This window comes from Drosophila willistoni (assembly GCF_018902025.1).
Source record: "Drosophila willistoni isolate 14030-0811.24 chromosome 2R unlocalized genomic scaffold, UCI_dwil_1.1 Seg167, whole genome shotgun sequence".
NCBI lineage: Eukaryota > Metazoa > Arthropoda > Insecta > Diptera > Drosophilidae > Drosophila > Drosophila willistoni.
Window position 1 is genome coordinate 21,742,175 of NW_025814050.1, and position 21,182 is coordinate 21,763,356.

General features: G+C 36.6%; 2 protein-coding genes across 7 annotated transcripts in view; one reads left to right on the forward strand and one right to left on the reverse strand.

Annotated features, from left to right (window-relative positions):
* Positions 1 to 21,182, forward strand: part of LOC6642117 (fasciclin-3) — a 90,981-nt gene that overhangs the window by 20,270 nt on the left and 49,529 nt on the right. The gene's annotated exons all lie outside the window — the stretch shown is intronic.
* LOC6642118 lies at positions 563 to 1,480 on the reverse strand. The gene has a single exon (XM_002065582.4). It carries the CDS (start codon positions 1,304 to 1,306, stop codon positions 719 to 721), a length of 588 nt encoding a protein of 195 aa, XP_002065618.1. The 5' UTR covers positions 1,307 to 1,480; the 3' UTR covers positions 563 to 718.

Sequence of the window (21,182 nt, forward strand, 5' to 3'; positions counted from 1 at the left end):
CAATCTGTTGCACACATGATTTCATTTTTATTTCCTATTAAAAACACATAAAAATCAAACACAATGCCAGAGTACAAATAGAAAATAGAGCCAAAATCGAAAATCCCAATCGAAATCCGTTGAGGGATTATTTGTATACGCTCTTCGGATGACCTCCTCCCCTCTCTCTCTCCTTCCCATCTCTTGTTTCTTTTTAAATATTTTATTATTTGTGGTTAGTCGCATCGTAATACAATGCCAACAGACTGGGTTATACTACATATGTACATACATATATGCAGACAAACATACTTATAATGGGTTTATTATATTCAATTTAAACAAAATTTTTGTATTTGAAATATTTATGCTGTTCGTTTTCGGTATGTGGCCAAATGTCAAATGTCAAGTGCTTGTCCGTTTTTTTGTTGTCTGTAATAAATGATGATCAAAATTGAGTTGTAACATTTTGAAAATTTTCATAGGTAGGTAAATTTTGATGGAGTACCATGGATAGAGTGGGGAACAAGAACCACAAATATTATTTATCAAAATTTAATAAATTAATTACATATGGAAAAACTGTGCTTGATTATTTATTTACCATTGGTATTTAGGGACATTTTTAGTCATTTGAGATACATTTTTGTCTCCATTTTTAAGGAGGGGAAGATTTTGTTAAGGGTCACTTGCTGTTGTCTTTTATTAAATTTCTTGGTTTATAAAACACAAAGTTAATTTACTTCTGGGTTAAAGCGTACGTCATGAGAGCCAATATGGTGGCATTGCCCAAAGTGTTGACATGGGCACCCATACCCTGAAAGAAGCCATCAATGTATGAGGCACAATAGCGAGCTATGAATGCAGCAGCAGCAACTCCGGCGTAGATGGCATTCCCTTCCTTGTAGGCCAGATGTGAAGTTGATAGGATATTCCCGAATACTGCTAGACTCTTCAGGGTTTCTGTATTACTATCCAGGTCATCGCTCATTTTGCCGAGCATATCGTAGAATAATGGAATTACAGCTAGTCCATGTACTAAGGCCACCGCCGATTGATCCGACTTCAGATAGAATTCTATATTGGCCAAAGCCAGCACAATGGTCTCGATGATGCTGGTCGAGATCATAATGGCACGACTCGTCAATTCGCACTCCTCATCTTCTGGTGGTTCCTGCAAAGAATGCACTATGCCGAAAAGTCCATGGACCAGACTGAATGCAGCTGCCGTATAGCCGTAGGGATGATCTGCCGGAGTCAGTTCGTACATGGTATATAAACAGGCAGCCACCAAAACGGCATTAAAAATGGCGTCACCGACAAACATGTCAAAGAATAAATATCCACGTTAAGAAGGCCGAAAACAGTATTTGCGAAAATTTGTATTTTTGTTTGTTAACCAAAACACTAAAAATTTAAAAAATTTTTATTAGAATGATATGACTTAGTGGAGACTGGATTCTGAAATGAACTTAAACATATTGAGTAGTTATATTTAGGTAAACATTGAGGTCAAAGCCTACTGAATTGAAAGTTTTCTTTATTTTGAATTTGATTCTAAAGTCTTTGCCATATTGAATATAATTTCTTTCCAATTTAAAGAAAAATTCAATTTCTAAAAGTGGGAAAAACTCTATCTATATCTAAAATCTATTAACTTAATTACCCGTACGAAACAATCGATTGGGATTTCATGGCATTTCATCCCCATCTCATTATGAAACCTTTATCATATGTCATGATTGATCCCCAAATACTTTCTTTATGATAATCTCTTTCCAAGAGATTTTCTTTCTTTATCCATTCACTTTTCGCCTGTCTAAATATAACTTCTACTGTAGACAACAACACTTGGAAGTCACTTTCAAGTGAGGGAGGCATTCCCTACATTCTGCATACCTCTAAAGATACTCCAAGCGGACAGCAGCTTGCCTCTTGCATCTTGTGGCAACAATGTGTTTCTGTTTCTGATCCCCTCATTCACGTTTTGTTTATCTTCAAGTCAGCCCTTTGTGCTATTCATTGTTCATTATTATTTGTATTTCGTATTGGTTCTATGCCCCAACCCTCACTCGCCCCTCCACATACGATTAATTTCTAAAAAAAATATTTATTGATTGCTTTTGTGTATGTGGAACACCAAAGTGGAGCTACTTTTGCAACATTCCACAAATGTGTAGGGGGTTCCCCTACTCTTCCACTTTAATGCCAGACAAGTGCCGAGCTTTGCCATGCCAAGTGGTAAATGTCAGAAGCGATGTTGGATATCCCATATTACTGCAATATTTATTATACCCTAATTAGTCATGTTTTCTTTTTTGGATTTCGGGGAGGCGGAGTGAACTCTTGACATTTTTATTTTAGGGGGCGTTTGCATAAATCTTCTAACCATTTGGTGGAGTGACAATATCCAAGCTCTCCCGATGTGATAACCAGCATGGCATCAACTCTTATCGTTCCCAGCATCCTCATCATCATCATCATCATTTGCCTTTGCTGCTGGTTGCTGGAGTAGCCTCATCATATCCAGCATCCGCATCATAGCATAGACCCATTCATAGCCAGTTCTGAATTCTGTTGTGAAAGCTGCCGGAATCATTGGTCGGATGCTATTCGACATTCTCCAATCTATCTCTCTTCTGCTCCCTTTGGGTTTCATTGGTGGCATGCTTCATGTGGCACACAAATACACACGAGTGCCTTCTACACTCAAGTGTTCGCTTTGTTTTTTGTTGGGTTTTTGTTTATTTATGCATCTTTCTGTCCTTCTGTGGTTCCCCTTCCCTTACACACTTCCCTCTTTGTTCCCTACAATTGTGGCACTAGTTGCAGTTGCGCTTTGTTTACCCATCAATGACAACTGACAAGAAACATGCAACGCCCACAACAAAGCACTAACAACAATCACATCTCCAGTTTCCATCAATTTAATTTCCTTTAATTTTTCTGGCATTTCTCTCTTACTATCATTTCTGTATCACGTTTTTTTTTCTCCTTTTAGTTTTTTGTCATTGTTTATGCCACGTCTCGTTGTTTTTTCTGTTCTTGTTTTTTTGTATTGTTCAATGAATATGTTTATAAAATATTTCAGCTCTGATTTGACATGATGCTGATTGAAATGGGTTAAAGCATTCATTAGCCATTGTTTGAATTGATTTTTGTGTTCTCTCTTTTCAATCAACAAAAAGTTTCAATGATTCCCCCAAAAATTTAATGTCCATTAAATGGAGAAGGAGCAAAAGCCATAAATTTTTTGACTGAAAGATTGCTTGAAATTATTTATAAACAATTCTCAATTAGTTTTTTTTTAGAGTCCAAAGGAATCTAAAAAAGATTCCTTCGAATTTCGAAATAAATCTGTGAGGCAAAATTCTGAAGAATTTTTACAAAACCTTCATGAGCACTCTAAATACAATTTCAATAGTTCTGATGTCTTATAGATATAACAAAATTGATATATTCACATATCTGAATCGCTAATTCTCAATTGCAGTCCAGTGTTATTTCCAACAATTATATGAAAAGTTGAGAGCTCGTTGAGTCAGTGATAAATATCTGACAATTTCTCTGACTCTTCCAATTAGATGACATGAACAAAATGTTCCATCTAGCTGGCCACTTAAAAATATTGCTTAATCACTTTCATAAGCACTTCTATCTATCTTATGGACTCCTATCAACAATGGTCAATCTTACTTTTCCCAGGCTCTTGAAAACTAAAATAAATATTTGTATTTCCCTTTAGACACAATGATTTAAATATTTTTCTGTAAGCGAAAAATGTATGAAAGGAAAACACATCATCTGAAGTGGCAGAGAGAGAGAGAGAGCATTGAGGGAGTTGAAATAACTTTTGCGGAAAAACAAAGTTAATTGTTGATGTTTTTTCTTTCAGTCTTGTTTTTTAACCCGAAACGGGGGGAAAACCATATCAAAAGTGCTGCATAATAATTATGAGAAAGAAAACATAAAAGTAGCTAACGAAAAAATTGAATTAATTATAAGGAACAAAATAAAAAACCTAAAAAACGAACGTGAGGTTGTTTGTGTTTCCATGCCCATGAGGAAAGGTCTAAGACTAGCAATTATGCCAAGTCGGCATGGTGGGCGTGGCTGGTGAAAGCCAGTAAGGAAAAACAAAACCAAAAGTTAAAAACTGAGGTCATAGATTTAATAACTAATCATAGCTCAAGGCAACGTTCAAGTGACAAGTAAGTCGACAGGGGTCGAACACTCACCAACGGCCCCTCTCCATCTCCTCATGGCACCTTTTTGTCATTTTAATTGACACAAATTAAATTGTTTGCTGTGCAGTGTAGGCGGTTTATTCGTACACATTTACAACTCTCTCGTCGATTAAAGCCGTATTCAAGGTGGAACCGATGTCTTTTCTTCTTGACAATTTCCTGCAATTTGTTTTGCTCAAACAAACCAATTGAATTAGTTTATTTTTATCTGTTACCCTGTAACCATTATAACTAAAGGGTATATCAAATGTTAGCATAGATCGAAATAACTTTAACTAGTTTGATTTCACAGAGTATCTCCAACTTTATAACCTTTTAGTTCTTAAGTTTCCTTCTTTGGGCTTGGAAATAGAGAGAATTAGATAAATTTTCAGGTGGTAGAGAAAAGGAAGAGGTGGATGAAGGAAGTGGATTGGGTGGTTGGGGGGAGAAAAGGCTTCCCCTTACTTACTTTAACATGTGCACAATTCTCATGTGCCAGCTAAATGTGTTGCTTTTGTTGTTGTTTTCTCAACTTTTTCTCAATTCTTTTTGTATTTTTTTCTTTTTCTATTTTTCTGTTTTGTATTTTTTTTTTCCTTTTGCTCATGTTGTTCACTTTGCTTTTTGTGCTGCTTTTGTAATTGCAACATAATTTGCTATTACACGCTACTTTTTGTTGCTGTTGTTGTTGTTGTTGTTGCCCAGTTTTGTGGGTCTCTGGGTCTCACAGCTGTTGCGAATTGTGTTGTATGTTGTATGTATGGAAGGAGTAGACAATTACCAGCAATTAGAAATGAATTGCTTGAAAATGGGGAAACATTGAGCAAAAAACACAAAGACAAAACAACCGATGGATCCATGTGTTTGGAGTTTTCTAAAAACAAATGAATTGTTGAATTTACAAACAGTTATAAATCAATTCAAAAATTTTGTATGTACTTAAATTTTGAAAGAGCAACAGTTAAATCTTGCAATTATGATTCAGAAACCTTAATCAAGGCTCCCATTTAAAAGCTAATTTAAGGGAAAAAACAAAAGAATTTTTATTAGATTCTTCTATTGATTTTAAAACAATAAGCATACTTAGAGGTGTTTAAAGTATTGTAGGGTATCTCAAAAACACAGAAAATAACTTTTATATGAGATCTAGAGCTTCTAAACTGTCATCATTGAGGCCATCAATCAATAAAACTATCATATAACGATCATGATTAGAGACAACAAGAAAAAAAGATGAAAAAACATGATATCAAATAGATTTGGGTTAAGTTAAGGCTGTGTAAATGATATATATACGATCAGTATATATCTTATTTGATAAAATCTATAAATTATAAAATTCCATTTGAAAAATTACTCCAAAGCCTCAAAGCTTAGTTTATTTTGAGATCAGTTTGAAGTTAAATGTTTAGATTTGGAATTAAAAGCCAAAATAATTTGTCTATTGACAAATAATAGATTTATTTCAATTCATGGTTTTCATTGATTTTAAAGAGCTATTTGCATCTCATTATAATTGTTATATACAATGAATGCAAACTCCATTAAAGTGTGACCTAAAAATATATATATTTACAGTCCCCACAGACACATGTAGATACATTCATTATATACACACACGTACCTTCAATATATATACATACATACATATGTAAGTATGTATGTATGTTCTCACATAGAGACGACCAGATCCAAAGAGATAATCCGCAATTAGTTGCAAATTTTGTGTGGCACACATTGGACACATGACCATGCCCCACAAAAATATCGTCCATGCCCCTTGGCCAGAAAATGTTACAAATGTTCCTTCTCTCTCGCACTCTTTGCTCTCGCTCTGTGTCTCTCTGTGAATGCGCCTTTTTTGCTGCAGCTGTATCTATGTGCATCTATGTATGTATGAGGCAGTTAGCAATGGTTACAGATACAAATAAAAAAACTAAAATATATAGGTACATATATCCTTGTGTATGTAGGTATGTCTGTATGTAGGGTATATAGGGAATAAAACACAGTTAAATGGCAATGCATGTTTAAAGCCTTTGATTACACTGAGCAAACCAAAATTTACACAATTATCTAGTTTTAACAAATCAATTAACAAGGTTAACAAAATAATATTGTTAATAATTGAAGAATTTTACAAATAACAGGGAAATCGTCTGTTTTTTTTACAGCTAGACTAAGCTAAATATCCATTTATGACTAAATATATATAGATATATCGTATTGAGTATAGACTGCAGAGAATTTCATTTCAGAATCCACAATTTGGATTTCTGACATTAACTTTATCGTACATAGAAGGTTATAAATAAAAATACATTTCATTTAAGCTGAGATCAATATAGAAGAACTAATCCTAGAATTGCTTTCCAGGATATTTGATATAAATGTTTTCAATTGTAAAGAAAACCAAACATACAATAAAAGTTACCTAGCCATATATTGACAGTTTTCAATAAGTGAAGATCAAATTAAGTTGCATTTAACACATAATTTTATTGTAATTAATTAATAGTTTTTTTCTCTCAGTGTATGTACAAATGAATGGCACATGCTCTAGCCAACAGCAACAACAACAACAACAACAACAAGAGCAAATGAACATTTTTGCTAAACTATTTTGCTGTGCATTTTTAACATTTTACTCGACAAGTGGGGTGCATGCTTTTTGCACAGACTGTTGCAAGGGCTACAAATTGTTCTTGTTGTTTTTGTTTTTGTTGTTGTTGTGTATGAAAACGTAATTAACAACATTTTCCTACAGTTTTTTTTTGCTTTTGTTTGCTCCTACTTCTCAATTGAGAGTCAAGGGGTTTGGCCAAAGGGATGAAAGAGGTGAACGAGAAAAGGGGGATGGGGGGATGCCTGCCAACATAAAATGGCATAACTTATGGCCTCGTTTGTGCATTGAAATTGTTGTTGTTGTTGTTGTTGCCCCCACTCCCCAACAATTAACTCACTTAAAATGCCTTTGCCCCAGAGTCGTTTTTAATGATTAACTTTTCCATTTGCATGGCTCTTTTTTTTCTTGTTTTGGTTTGTTTCTACTCTTTTTTCTTTTTTTCTTTTTTTTTTTGTGAGAAAAACAGTCAATTGGATGAGTGAGACAGTTGGTTGCTTTGATTGCCAGAACAAAAATTTGTATAATAATTATAATTTATTTTGGAACACACATACATACATACATACATGTATGCCAAATGTCCATCAAAGTCAATTAGTTATTGGCTGGGGCCAATTTTGAATTTGCCACAAAACTATTTCAGTTCGGAGTTCTAAATTAAGGAGAGTTCATGATGACCCATTTCAAGAGAGGTTGGCCTGTAAAACAAGAAGACCACTTGAACTTTTCTTGTAGAGATCAGAAATAATAAATTAATACGCATATATGAAGAGAATTAGGCAGAAATTATGAAATTCCTGATGTGAGTCAGCTTTTGTTTAAATAAGATGCGAAGCAATTCTCGCAATTCCCTATAATGCTTTACTTCACATCTTAATTTAATATACTTTCCTTAAAATGTGTTCAAATTTCACTCCAAACACTGATTATCAAATTATACCATATCAAAAAAAGGCGTTAACTACAAAAACTTAACCTTCTTAACCTTAAACTTCTCAAATTGTTAAGTTTTATATTCCCTTTCATTTTTGAAGAGAGCGAAACGTGTTGACTAGTGTTACAAAGTCAAACTTTTGATAGCTTATCACATGTTCCATTGTCGAAAATCTGAAATTTCAAATTGGTTTCAATTGTATACACTTATAGACCGAAATGGATACCGGAAATTGCATAAAATTCATAAATTGCTCATACACTGGCATTATCTGGCATATCTCCTAACCACACACACACATACACACACACATGGTCAGCATATAGCTGGAGGAATTGAAGCCACAACAATCAACTCAAACACTGACCAAATCAAAGCCAAATCACGACTCTGAGTTATGACCAAAAGAGATAGAGAGACAGAGACTGGCCAACCGAGTGAAGGGTAGAGAGAGCATTTTGGGATTGGGCTGGGTTCCACTAATTACATAGCTCTAAAGCAACTAGTCAGCTGGTTGGTTAGCCAGTTGGCCACTAACCACTGCAACATTGCACTATCTGAAAATCATGTCCAATGATTGAACGTGAACCGGCATATGGGAAATTTAATGTAAATCGCAGCGCCAAATAAATCGAGCGAAGTCAACATCGTCAGTCGGCAGTCGTCAGTCGTCAAACGTTCAACCAAGCAAACAGCATTTCAAGTCGGTTAGTCAGAAAGTGGAGCAGAGTTCCCTGCCCCCCTCTCTTCACTCTCCTTCCATTACACCTCCTCGTCTGCGACTTCACCCTAAGCTGCAAGTCAGTCAACATGTATAAGCATAAGATAGTCATCATCATGGCAAGGCGCATTAATGACTGCGGGGAGGGGAGACGCCAGTAGGGGGGCATGGGGCATGCTGGTGAGTGGTGGCAAGGAGTGGGTGGGTGGAAGGGGGATCTGCAATTGTTGTGGCTTTGCATTTGCGGCTCAATTTATATGCAACGATTGCAATGCGTGCACAAAACGCATACAAATGTAATTTGCAGCGCGAGGCTCTCTCCCAAATGCAAACAGCAAGTAAAGCATCTGTGTGGGGAAGGGGGCTTAGGGGGGTGAGGTTATGGTGCAGACAAGGCGCATATGAAATCAGTAGCAAACATAAGTATATACATATACATATAGACATACTACATACAAATAGGCACAACACACACACACACACAGCGGAATGGCGGTGGCTCATTTTGGTGAATAATTGAGACAATTACGTGACGGGGTGAAGAGAGGGAGAGAATTTTGGGGGACGTAGTGGAAGCGTGCCACACAGTATTCTAGGCAATTTGTATTTCGAGTGGCATTACAAAAAAAAAGAAAAAAAAATTAAACATGCCATGGAATAAGTTATAAGGCATAAAACATTAAAGCCAAGCCACCATTAAAGGAAAAAGTCAGGACACGAGATCGGCATAGTAATTCACTATATTTAAGTTAAACGATCTCAATGTCAACTAAAATGGCATAAGTTAATAACAAGTTGCCTTGACAAGGTCAGACTTTAGAGTAGAGAAGGGTAATAAATATTTCGTAAGCTTTGCTGACATTAACTTTTAGCAAATTAATTGGCATTCATAAAAAAATTAAGATTTTTCACTTTAATCTGATTTCTCATTTGTCGTAAAAAACTTATTGCCGCCATGGCATAAAATTTAACTAGCAGAATATAGAAATAAAAATTCCAATCACTTAAAATATCAGACATTATTAAAAATTCCATGCGATTTATATAGGAGTATATAAAATTCATAGAGCAAATCTTTTTATATTAATTTTATAGTTCCTTTAAATATGATCTAATATCTATGTATTAAGGAATTCAAATATAATGAGATTTTTTATTAAGCTCGAGATGACTTTATAAAGTTTAAACGATTATTATACTTGTTAAGTCGTTTAACAAGTAAACTTCGCATAAACATGTTAAATATATTATATTGTTTTCCTATTACAAAACAAATTCCACTCGACTTTCTGTCATAAAAGAAAACAACATTTTTCTGCATTTTTCTTTGAACTGGTCTGCAGTTTTTTGTAGACATTTTTCTTGCCATTTTCTTATTTCCCATTTGCCATTGGCCTGTAGTTCAAGTCCATAAAGAATTTCTTGAAATTAATTGAATTTACGATATGAAAAAGCTAAAAATGACACAAATATTTTACTCATCAAACTGTCAAAACGTTTGCAGCAAAAATTAATAAATAATTATAAGAAATATTTTGGATAGAAAACTTGACTTTCACTTGAGAGATAAATACAAACGGAAAAGTCAAAGAGGGGTAATTGAAAAAGGACTTTTATATACATTTCGATAATATGACTTGAAAAAAGAAATATAATTCGATAATTAGCAACAGGAAAAATGTTAAAAGATATCGCTTAAATGGTTTTCCAGTCAACAGAAGCTAAAAAATGGAAACGATTTCAGCTTTATCTTGGAAAACCAGATTTTCTTCTGCTCAACAGCCTAAAAGTGAGAAAATACTTTCGCCATTTGGTATTAATCAATGCCACGCCTTGTATAATAATTTGCATAAACTGTCACTAGATGGCGCTGCACATTTTTTACTTGAGCAATCAATCTAATTACTGTCAATTTAAGCAAACAACGGATCAGATGAAGCGTGTTTCACGGCAAAAAGAAGACGTCGACGACGACGGTAATAATGGGAGGCAAATGTGTGTGTGTGTGTGTGTGTGTGTGTGCGTATGAGAGAGTGTTTGAGTAACTGGCTGTTCAATTAGCTTTAGGACCCTCCTCTTCAACTATCCCCCCCTCTCCATCGTACCATTTCGGGCCACGTTAGTGGGTCGTCGTCACTTCGAGTGCAATGAACGTACGCGGCTGTCAACTAAAATGGAAAGCTAACATCAATTATGCAGCAGTAGCCTGCCTTAAAAGCCAACTCTTGACTCGCCTTGACTTGGCTTAGCAATTAATTTATGAGCTCAGTGAACATCGAGACCAGACAGACTCAAAGATGGAGACGGACAGTGTCCAGCTTTCACATCTGGTCGTAGATAAGGCTCAAATAACTTTACTCTCTCGGAACGAAGTCTGTCTAATCCATCTGTCTGTCTCTTTGTCGGTTTTTTGGCCTATAGTTGAACTCAACTTTTATCTGAGAATCACTTTTATGGCGTTTAGCCATAGCCATAGCCAAAGCTGTTGCTTTTTATGATATTGCAGCTGCTTCTACTGTTCCTGCTGCAACTGTAACTGCAACTGCAACAGTCAGTAAGTGGCACTAATCCTGGCAGTAGTTTGGCAGCAGCTCAGCTTTTTGGACTGGCATATCAAAGTGAAAGGGTTTTGTTGCCTGTCATGCGGCCAAGAACCGCATTTGGCCAATGCCCATACACACACACACACACACACACACATCGAGACTCTTTTCGGGGTCACTTTATGTTTGTTTGTTTGCTTTTACTATTACACTCTCTTCCCCAGCGTCGTCTCGCGCTTTTGTCTGTCAATGTTTTGCCATTGCAAGCTAATCCGTTGCCATTTTTGGCCAACATACAAAAAAAGTCCAAAAAGAAATAAAAACACAAACCTTTTCATGCTATACGAACAGTCTATCCGATTAATAGTAGACATTTGTCTACTCTTTTTTAGTAACCTTAAAATGTGGTAGCCCTCGAGGGGCCTTTGAGAAAATTTCTTTTAGTAAAGGTTAATGGAATTAGTGTTCTTTTGAAGGAAGATGATCCTCTTGAGTAACTTGTTCGCTTTATGTGCTACGTTTTATACTTAATATTTTCTAAAATACATTTTAGAACAAAAACTAGTCATATTGATAATCGACGATCAACCCATTGAACGAGTATGGACTTTAATAAGATGCAATAAGAAACATGGAAAGTATCCTTAAAGTGGATAATCTGATCACATTCAAGATCACATTTCAAACATGTTTCGTGTTTCGTGTTAACTCTTAAATCTCTCATCAGATTTCTGATACTGAATACTCTAACTTGACCCGTTTGGACAATTACAGAAAAATATACATACATATATGTACATACATATATATGTATCTATATGACCAGTGTCGAAGCAAAAGGGGGCACTGTTCGTGCTTGGTGTATGGCAGGTGTTTGGTGGGCGTGGCACCTTTTGTTTTTTACCCCTCTATGGAAGTGTGTGTGTGTACATAGCATGCAATACTGCTGCCAAATGTTATGGGCCTCTGTGTGCTGCATTTTGCTTTTTTGTTCGTCTTGCTCGAAGAGCTCAGAGCTCAAACTCGCAATGTTGGCAACACTTTTTGGTGTTGCTTTCAATTTGGGCGCTGCCTTTGCCAGTTTGTTTCCTTTTTTACATCGTTGCCGTTGCAGCAGCAATTGTTGTTGTTGCTGTTGATGTTGTCGTTGTAAAGTTTGCCATTTCCGTGGCGCTCATGCGTATAATTTTGCTTGAGGCTGTCGTTGAGTACGAAACAATAAGGCTACCTAAAAAAAAAAAGCAACAAAAACAAAAGCAGAGAGAGTGAGCGACAGAAAAACCGGAACAGAACGGAAAAACCTGAGAACTAAGGACACAAAAACAAACCAAAAAGTAACAGAAATTTCAATCTGAAATAAAGCCAAAAACTGGGACTAAAGTGACTTATGCTCAATTGTGACCGGGCAAAATATAAACGACTTTTTGATTCCCTTAAAAAAATATCTCATAAAAAAGAAAATACAAATGAAATGGGCTGAAATGGGCTATTTGGTGAATTCTTAACTTCAAAAGTCTACAAAAACTGAAAAAGGAATTGAAGAAGGAATTTGATTTGTAGGTTTTAAATTTTTAGTAGGATTTTTATGAATATAAAACCTAAAATATTTAGTTTTCTCCATTACTTATAGAGTTTTATCTTCAAACTTATTTCTTTTTTATGCTAACTAGTCGTCATTGTTTATCAATGTTTACTAACTATCCTATATACAAATGTATAACTTAATACTCCATTACCTGTATGCACTTTAGATGCTATGGATCTTAAAGGAATTATTTTGATTTCTCTTAAGAAATTAGTTGATTTGAATTTCTCAAAGGCAATTTCAGATTAATTCAGACTTGCAATCTAAATAAAATTTGCTTTAGACTTGTACGTTATGGCATAGCTCACCTCAGGATATCAGATTGGCGTTGATTGGGATTTTAAATTAACGATGGGCGATGGATTTTCAATTTCAGAGGAATATAATTTAATGGATTTTTACTTTTTTTATTTGGGTCTTGAATTGCATTTGATTATTGGTTAGTTTTGTGGGTGAAGAAAACTCAAATTATGGTTTTTCGCACGCTGACAATTGTCACATGGCTGGTCAAATTTTCAAGTGCTTGCAACTGTTTCGGTTTTCATTCCGATTTTCCCACTGGAGAAGGTGGTAAGGGGTGGAGGAAAGCTTCATTTTGTTGCTGTTTTTTTTTTTCGCCCATTTCTTTCTGTTTTATGGGAAGGATGGCTACGCTTGAATGCTTGAATTCATTGGGCTCAGTGAATGGCAACATGGCTGTTACGTTCGTGAGTGGACAATGGAGTAGAGAATTACTGGAAGAACAGACAGCGGGACTGGGTGGGACGGAACTGCTGACTACTGGACGGGACGGGTTGGAACGAGATGGAGGGACAATTTTTGCGCTCTATTTTTATGGTTTGTTGTTGTTGTTGGTACTGCTGTTGGCTTTTGTTTGTGCTTAAACAACAACGTGTTAAAAACTGTGCGCAAAAATGTGCATTTAATCAAGCTGGGGCCACAACAATGAAAGAGGAAAGTGAAGGGGTTTTCCCCTTTTAACCCTGTCAGGGACATTTGTAGTGCTCCCACACACTGGTTTCTGGCCTTTAATAAATTTCTCTCTACCTCTTTCCTCTCTCTCTCTCTCTCTCTCTCTCGGTTTCTCTTTTCACTTGAAGTTTATTTATCTAAGTTTAAAATCAACACGCAGCCAGTGGTTCCCTCCCTCCCCAAACCATCCAAAACAACTCCATACCAACATCTTTCAACATGCAATCAAGTCCACCAAGCTGCACCACCTGCTGCTATTTCACATGCAACTACAACAACAACAACAACAACCACAACAAGTGGCAATGCCTTCATCGTCGTCAGCGTCATCATAAATGGCCATGCACAAAGCTCACGTTCGCCTCGTTACGCGGATCTGCCTCTGCCTCTGCCTTTGCCTTTGCCTTCGATGGTCTTGGCTCTTGGGTCTCTAGCCGCCATTGCTTCTGGTTTTAGGTTATCCCGCGGCGCACTTTTGCGGCCTGAAATTGCCAGAACATAACCAACCCTAACACACACACACTCGCTTGGCATTTCCCCCCTCTCATCAGGTTGTCAGGTCCATTCTATTTGCCGGCTAGTCCCTAGAATGCCACTGAGCGTCGGGGCATTAGGCAATTTCTTGCAGGGCACATTACACGATTTACTTTTCCATTTCAAATTCGAATTTCAAGCCATGCAAATTGCTATGTGGCCCCTAATGGGTGGAAAGGGTGGAATCCACACAGGAAGGAAACCTAGCTAAAGAGAAAGAAACAAATAAGAAGATGTGGCTACCACAATGCGGCCAATGATGTTGCACAGTGTGATTAAATTTATATAAATTTAGAAAAACTATCAGCACAATTTACTTTGCTTCAAGCTGATTTAACTATTAATTTAAATCGTTAAATAAATATATACAGGTATTATAAACAATTTAGAATGAAATTTGAGTTATTTTGCTCCAGTGTGCACACACATACAGATAAATGGCAACACATTGACTTGGCTTCCCTCACTGCACTTAATGCACACGCTTGAGGGAGTTTATTGAAAACTTTGTCGTGCCAAAAGCAAGCACTTGCTTCGAGGGGTGGGAAAGGCCTTTTGTGGTGGAATAAGCGGGGGGCAGGGAATGTTCAAAGGACAGACAGACACAAAAGACAGGTAATATGTACGTCGAGCATATTTGGTTGCCAGCCTGAGCAGGTTGTTGGTCTCGCCTTGGTCTTGGTCTTGGTGTCGGTGTCGGCGTTGTTGCCGCTTCAATGCTGACACAATGCAGGAAGACCTAGGCCCTCTTCAGCTCCTTCAACTCCTGCAGCACTTATTGTCTGGCCCACCAGATTCACCGCGTTCTTGCCTCTTACTGGGGTTGTGTAAGTAGCTCAGCGTTTGGCTATAGCTTTCGATTCAGAGATCTTATGAATGCCAAGCATGCTGATAACACCTTCCACCCACAATCCACTGTCCCCAGCAGTGGCAATCTGCCTCACCGCATTCTGACTGCTTTATGCGCAAAACGTGTTCAGGACACGTTATGGCCAACGATGCTGTTGGCGATTATGAAGATATGAGACCGACCTGCAGGAGCAGATAATACGCGCCCGCGCCAAAAGGATTTTTATTGATTTAGACTAAAGTTTTTTTTCTTTCTTTCTGCGCTAAAGAGCGGAGACGGGGGAGAAGGAGTTGAGCTGAAGTGCTGTGCGGGCTAAGGGCAAGTGCAGCCACCACAATTCGCTTAGGAACTTGGCATTGTTCGGCCCTTTGTTGTTGGGATGCTTTTCCGTAGTCGTTCAGGGGCCAACACACAGTCTGAAGTGATTGGCTGCGTATGGGAATTGAGCGCGAAAATAGCTTCATTATTTAAAGTAGTTTTCAGTTCAAAAAAGAGGGAAAAAAAAGGAAAAAGAGAAAAGCACAATTGAGCTTGGGCACTTGGGACACACACCCACACATATACACGCACACAGGAAAATGTGCAAAATGAAGAAAAGAGAGGAAAAACAGAAATGGAAATTGCCTAAATAATTTGTAAGCTTTGAAGGGGGACACATCGAATTGAGTGAGTTAGTTGAGTACGAGAATTGAAAAGTTTCCAAGTGAAAGGCAAAGTTTTTTTTTTGGGGAAAAGTATGTTGAATGTATCTAACTTACACCCACAATACTTTCGCCGAGCAAAAAGTTGACATTATCGAGGATTAAAATATACTTTAAAAACAAAAATTTGACTTGGTAATCATAAAAATTTTAACAAATTAAAAATCATTATGCTTCTTAATTACTATCTTATAAAATCAATATTTTACTCAAATTCAGTTTAGATATGCCTAAATTTTGCATTAATTATTTGATTTATACAGAAGACGTTCAAGTTGCCATCAGAAGTTCTTAGTTTTAACTAATTCAGTACCCAATCCACTCAGTTTTCGCTTATTTAATCCTTCTTTAAGCTCCACTTGATTTTTTAAGTACAAATTAGTTACAATTCATAGCCAAGATTGATTAAAAATGTTTCAACTCCTTTTTAAACCAAATAAAGTATAAATATGCTCATTTCTATTTATAATTTGTCATTGGAACAGATGATAAATCCAACAATTTTCCAACAGTTCCCACAGAAAAGCTTCTCCAGCACTTATTTATTTTCTCATCGTTTTCTAAATATAATTTTAATTAACATTATTCACCTCATCATACAATGCCTTTTCATCATCTTCATGAATCTGTCATATATCATTTTTTTTATATGTAAAATTTGTATAAATTCTTTTGCCATTTGTTATATCATCGTGACGTTAAAAAATACAAAAAACCTTCAACAATTTTCTCCTTTATGCTTCATGTCTTATTCATTTTCTATTATGCCATCTATGCAAATCTACTTACTCCAACCATCATACGTTTCAATGTGCTCGACATCACACAAATACGAACATAAATACACAGAACCTGCCTAAGAAATAAATAAATAAATAACTAAATGTACAAAAAAAAAAAAATAATGTAGAAAAACTGTTCCAACTGTGTTCAGACTGCCAGCTTTTTCACATGTCAAAGCAACTTATTTTTCTATGCAAAAAGTTCCTCCAACCTCACCTTAAGCCAACAAAATAGAAACATTCGCAAGAGGAGGGGGAAATACGCCGGGGAACATTTATTTACTTAATATTATGTATATCACACATACGACCCATTAGACAACTCACAAATACAAACACATAATAAACACATTTGCCTTCCCGACCGCGACCGCGATAGCGACCGAGAGAAAAGAAAGAGAAAATGCCACAGGTGGTTAATATGGCAACTTTCACACTTAACGTCACCTGTATATATACACCCTGCCCTCTTCGCCATCAGAGATGGCAACACCCATAGCAGCAGATTTGCCCCTCTCTCTCTCTCCCAGTCTGCCGCTCTCTATCTATTTTTTATAGAGTTCTGTTTGTTATGCCATAATTTACATACATTATACATGTTTCTCCTGTTCGCATCTGTATCTGTAGCTCAGGTAGTACATTGAACCTGCAATGATTGCACACGGCGACAGAGACGGGACGACGACGACGACGGGAGTGTCAGACCCAGAACAAAAAATCCATAGGAAACCGACACAATATACTATATACCGTATGCATATATGTAAGCTATAACCCCGCCGAAGGGAGTTTTTCGTATCCTGAGGAAAAACAAAAAATGAAATTGCTGGCACCAGCAGCAAACAGCAGCAGCAGCAGCAACAACAACTGTTGCTAGTTTCCGGCTTCCTGTAGAGTTGACAAATTTTCCTAGGCCTTTTTTTTTTTGTTTTGGTTTATTTGAAGTTTTCGTCTGCCAGTCGCCAGATTTTATCATGCATTTAATCTACAATTTTTCATGACAAAAATTTGAACTTTATTATCTCTTGGCAAAATGTCTATGTTTGTGTGTGTAGAGCGCCTTTCATGATAGAATGATTAATTTGTGTTTAGTTTTATGAGTGTTTTATGGGGAAAAATAAGCAAAATGTTTGTTTTAGGTATCTGAATATTTATGAGTTTTTATTAAAAACCAAATTGCTGAAACATTTTTTGAAAAAAAAACATTACGGTATGTAAAGCATTCAATCAAAATATTTGTGTTTTTGTGGGCCAAGTTAAATGTGTTGTTTTATGGTTTTTATGCCAGGTTAACTAAAGAAATTTCTCTTTCTAAGTAAGTTCCATATGTTAATTTTAGAACCCTTTCAATTTATTAATGCACAATCTCAGGCTTAATAAATAGTAATCTCTATAATTAGTAAATTTGTATACTAACTGATAAAGATAAAGAGAGAGAAATATAGAGAAATGCTGGTTAAAAACTTTTCTGTATTATTGTAGTTAAACATTTTAAATTCTTTGACTTTTTGTGTCTAGAAAATGAATGGAACTTCATCAGAGTAGAGAACAAGCCAAACCTCACACTATTCATATTAATTGCAATTCCAATACAATAAAAGTCAACTAACGTAATCTCTTCCTTCCTTTCGTTTCAGGTACGTTTTCTTGCTGTCTATCTCTGTCTTATACAAACAGGTAACTCAGCTCTGTCAACTCCTTCGCCACTTCACACTCTCTTCACTCCCTTCGTCACATCGTATCACATTTTGCTCAGTGAAATCAAAAAAAATCCCACGCACAAGCCAAATATTTGCACAATTCACATTGCGAAAAATATTTGCACTGCGGAAACGGAAATAGAAAAATGCAAGGTAGCAAAGATGCTGCCACAATTGGTAAGGGATCGGATGTATGAAGAGGGTAAAGGGAAATAGAAATGATAGCATAAAAATCAAAACAAAAAACAAAAACCACTTCAGACAGAAATGTTCACACTTGCAGCCAAATCAAGGAAAGGGAAAAACCAAAAACCCAAAAAAAAAAAGTAAATACGAAAAATGTAACGCGAATCTGCTGCACTTGGCAACTCCTTTCGGCCAGGCAATTGGGTCAACAGGGCCATAACTGCACCACCTAGTGGCAGTGGCGTTAAACGAATTATAGAATGGCGAAACCAAAGTGGCATAAAAATAGAAGACGCGACTTGTGACTTGCATACAAAGTGCAGGAAGATATTTTTCTCTTCTCCAGTTTGCCAGTTGTCTTTTCCACAATTAAAAGTGGGCCATGAATGGGGAACAATAAAAATGGTTAGAGCCAGAGTCGAGAGTAGAGAGCACAGAAACAAAATGAAATTAGAAAAAACATCATCATGAGTCTGTCTGGACTGGCCATGCTTGACCGTAAAAATGGCGCGTTGTGTTGCCTGGCACAGAAACGTGCCGACTGTCTGACACGCATTCTAAGCTCTAGCGATAGCCATGGAGATGGTTATGATGATGGCTTTCACATTCCGCTTGGATAGCAGAGCGGCCTCCACACTTGACCAAGTTAACTAGTGGCTGTCTCCCTCTATCTCTCTATCTCTCTCTCTCGTCTCTGCCCGATCTTCCTCAAAGTGGCGATTCCTTGTCCCGTCTGACCACTTAGCGAGCTTGAACCTGCCTTTTGCTATCGCAGACCACTTTCACCCTCCCCCACTTGCAGTTTATTGGATGCCACAGCGGACTCTGGTCAGCTCGACTGTCGCCTATTCCATTTCCATGTATTTTCTAAAACATTTTTCTACTTCTACCCACTCGCGCGTTGTGTTTTGTCGGCCCTTCGTGTTTAATGAAAAACACTCAAAAACGCTAAATGCTTTTTGTTCTAACCAAGTTTACTAGAAAAATCCCCATTGGAAATGGAAATTGCCCAAGTGGGCGTGGCATTGGTCAAAACTCGATGTTTGCATAGAGAACAAAATAGTTGGCGTGATAGAAAGAGGGAGAGAGCGTGAGAGGGAGAGGGGTTAAAGGAGGTGTAGAGCATATACTCTTTTAGCGTAATTAAAGTTTAGTTTTTTTTCGGTTTCTCCTCGCTGAGCCTTTTCGATTTTCCAAATGGAAAGGAAATTCGAGGTGGCCCCCAATTTGAATTTGAAGATTTGTTTGCTTCGATTTTGCATTGGGGACAATAGCAGGAAATATTCATTTTATTAGTATTTGGGTTCAAATTGCAATGAAAGCTTTAAAGTCATATTCCCAGAAGACATTGGGTATGACTTTTGTAAAGTATTCCTTAAAAATTCTTAAAGAGGGAACTTTATTTCGGCGTGAATTATCTATAAAGCCAAAGGGAACCAGCAATCTCAATTCCTTAAAGCTTTGGTAAGTTGACATGATTGGTTTCGGTTTATTTTATATTATAAAAGATCCTTTAATTGATTACTTTCAAATACAGATAATTATCTGACAGACATCAATGATCAATTAAGTCAAACACTAAGAGCGAACGATCATTGTTCCTTGGTATAATACTTGATCAATCATAGTCACTTTTTTTATTATCATTTTGACCTTTTAACAATTTTCAACTAAACAAGTTTCAACCGAAAATATTGCAAGATATGAAATCTTTGGTCATAAATCATTTGAAGCCTTTAAAGGTTACACGATAATAAATTGGCCAAGAAAATTAATTAACTCCTTCTCTCATTACAAGTGAGCAACTCCCAGTAATTAATTAAAGTTGCTCAATTTTCTTTGCCGTGTTTCTTTGTTTCTCTTGTTTATTTTCGGGTTTTCTTTTATTTTTTTAAACAAAGAAAAATGAGTGGTTATAAATTAATCTAAGCTTTTTCAAAACATTAGAAGCGCAGAAAAAAAAGAAAAGGAAATGAAATGAAATGTTTACCATACAAAATTGACTTTCACTTTGATGATGTCTTTAGCCATAAACTCGTAAATTAATAAATATATAAAAATGAAAGAAAATTGCCGTCTGGAAAAACTGACTAAAGTGCATTCAACACTGAACTGTTAAGTGGCGTTTGGCATTGTTTTTTCGTGGCAGTAAAAAAAGAGTCGACTTGGAAATACCTTTTCACTGGAGTTGGAGTCGGGTAAAGTATCGTGTTATGGCTAGATCAATGTTTTCTGATTTCAATTTGCCTTTAAAGCATTAGGCCCATTTTTTTTGAATTAAATGCCCTTAAATATATCATTTCCAAAACCAATTTTTGGTAGGTCTAGTCGAAAAAATAGATTGGGTCGAATGGACAGTTGTTTCCACATACCTTTAACTTTGCTGGACATGAAAACTTTCAAATTTAAATATGTAATAAAGTGTAAAAGCAACAAACAAAACGAAATGCAGTGAGCGCACGTGCAGAAAAGCTGTTGGCCTTTTTTTTTTTGCTTTTTCTCGTTTCGTTTTTCTCTTGAATGCACAAAATCCATAGTCAACCATGACTTTCAATGGGGCAGAGTGAAGTCGTTTGGCAGAGTGTGGCCGAGTTGGAGTTGCAATCGAATCGGTCCATTGTTGTATGCCCAGAGCCAAGTTAACATGGAAATGTTACCATCTCTTGACCCTCTTTCTCTCCCTCGCTCTCTCTCTCTTTGTCTCTTTCTCTGTGTCCATGTCGCTGTCACTGTCTCGCTGTCCATGGTTCCGTGTCGCTTGGCCATAACCATACCGATAACCCCAAGGCGGCTCAGTCATAAATGTCTTGTCCGTCAATTCAGAAAAATTTGGGTCAGTG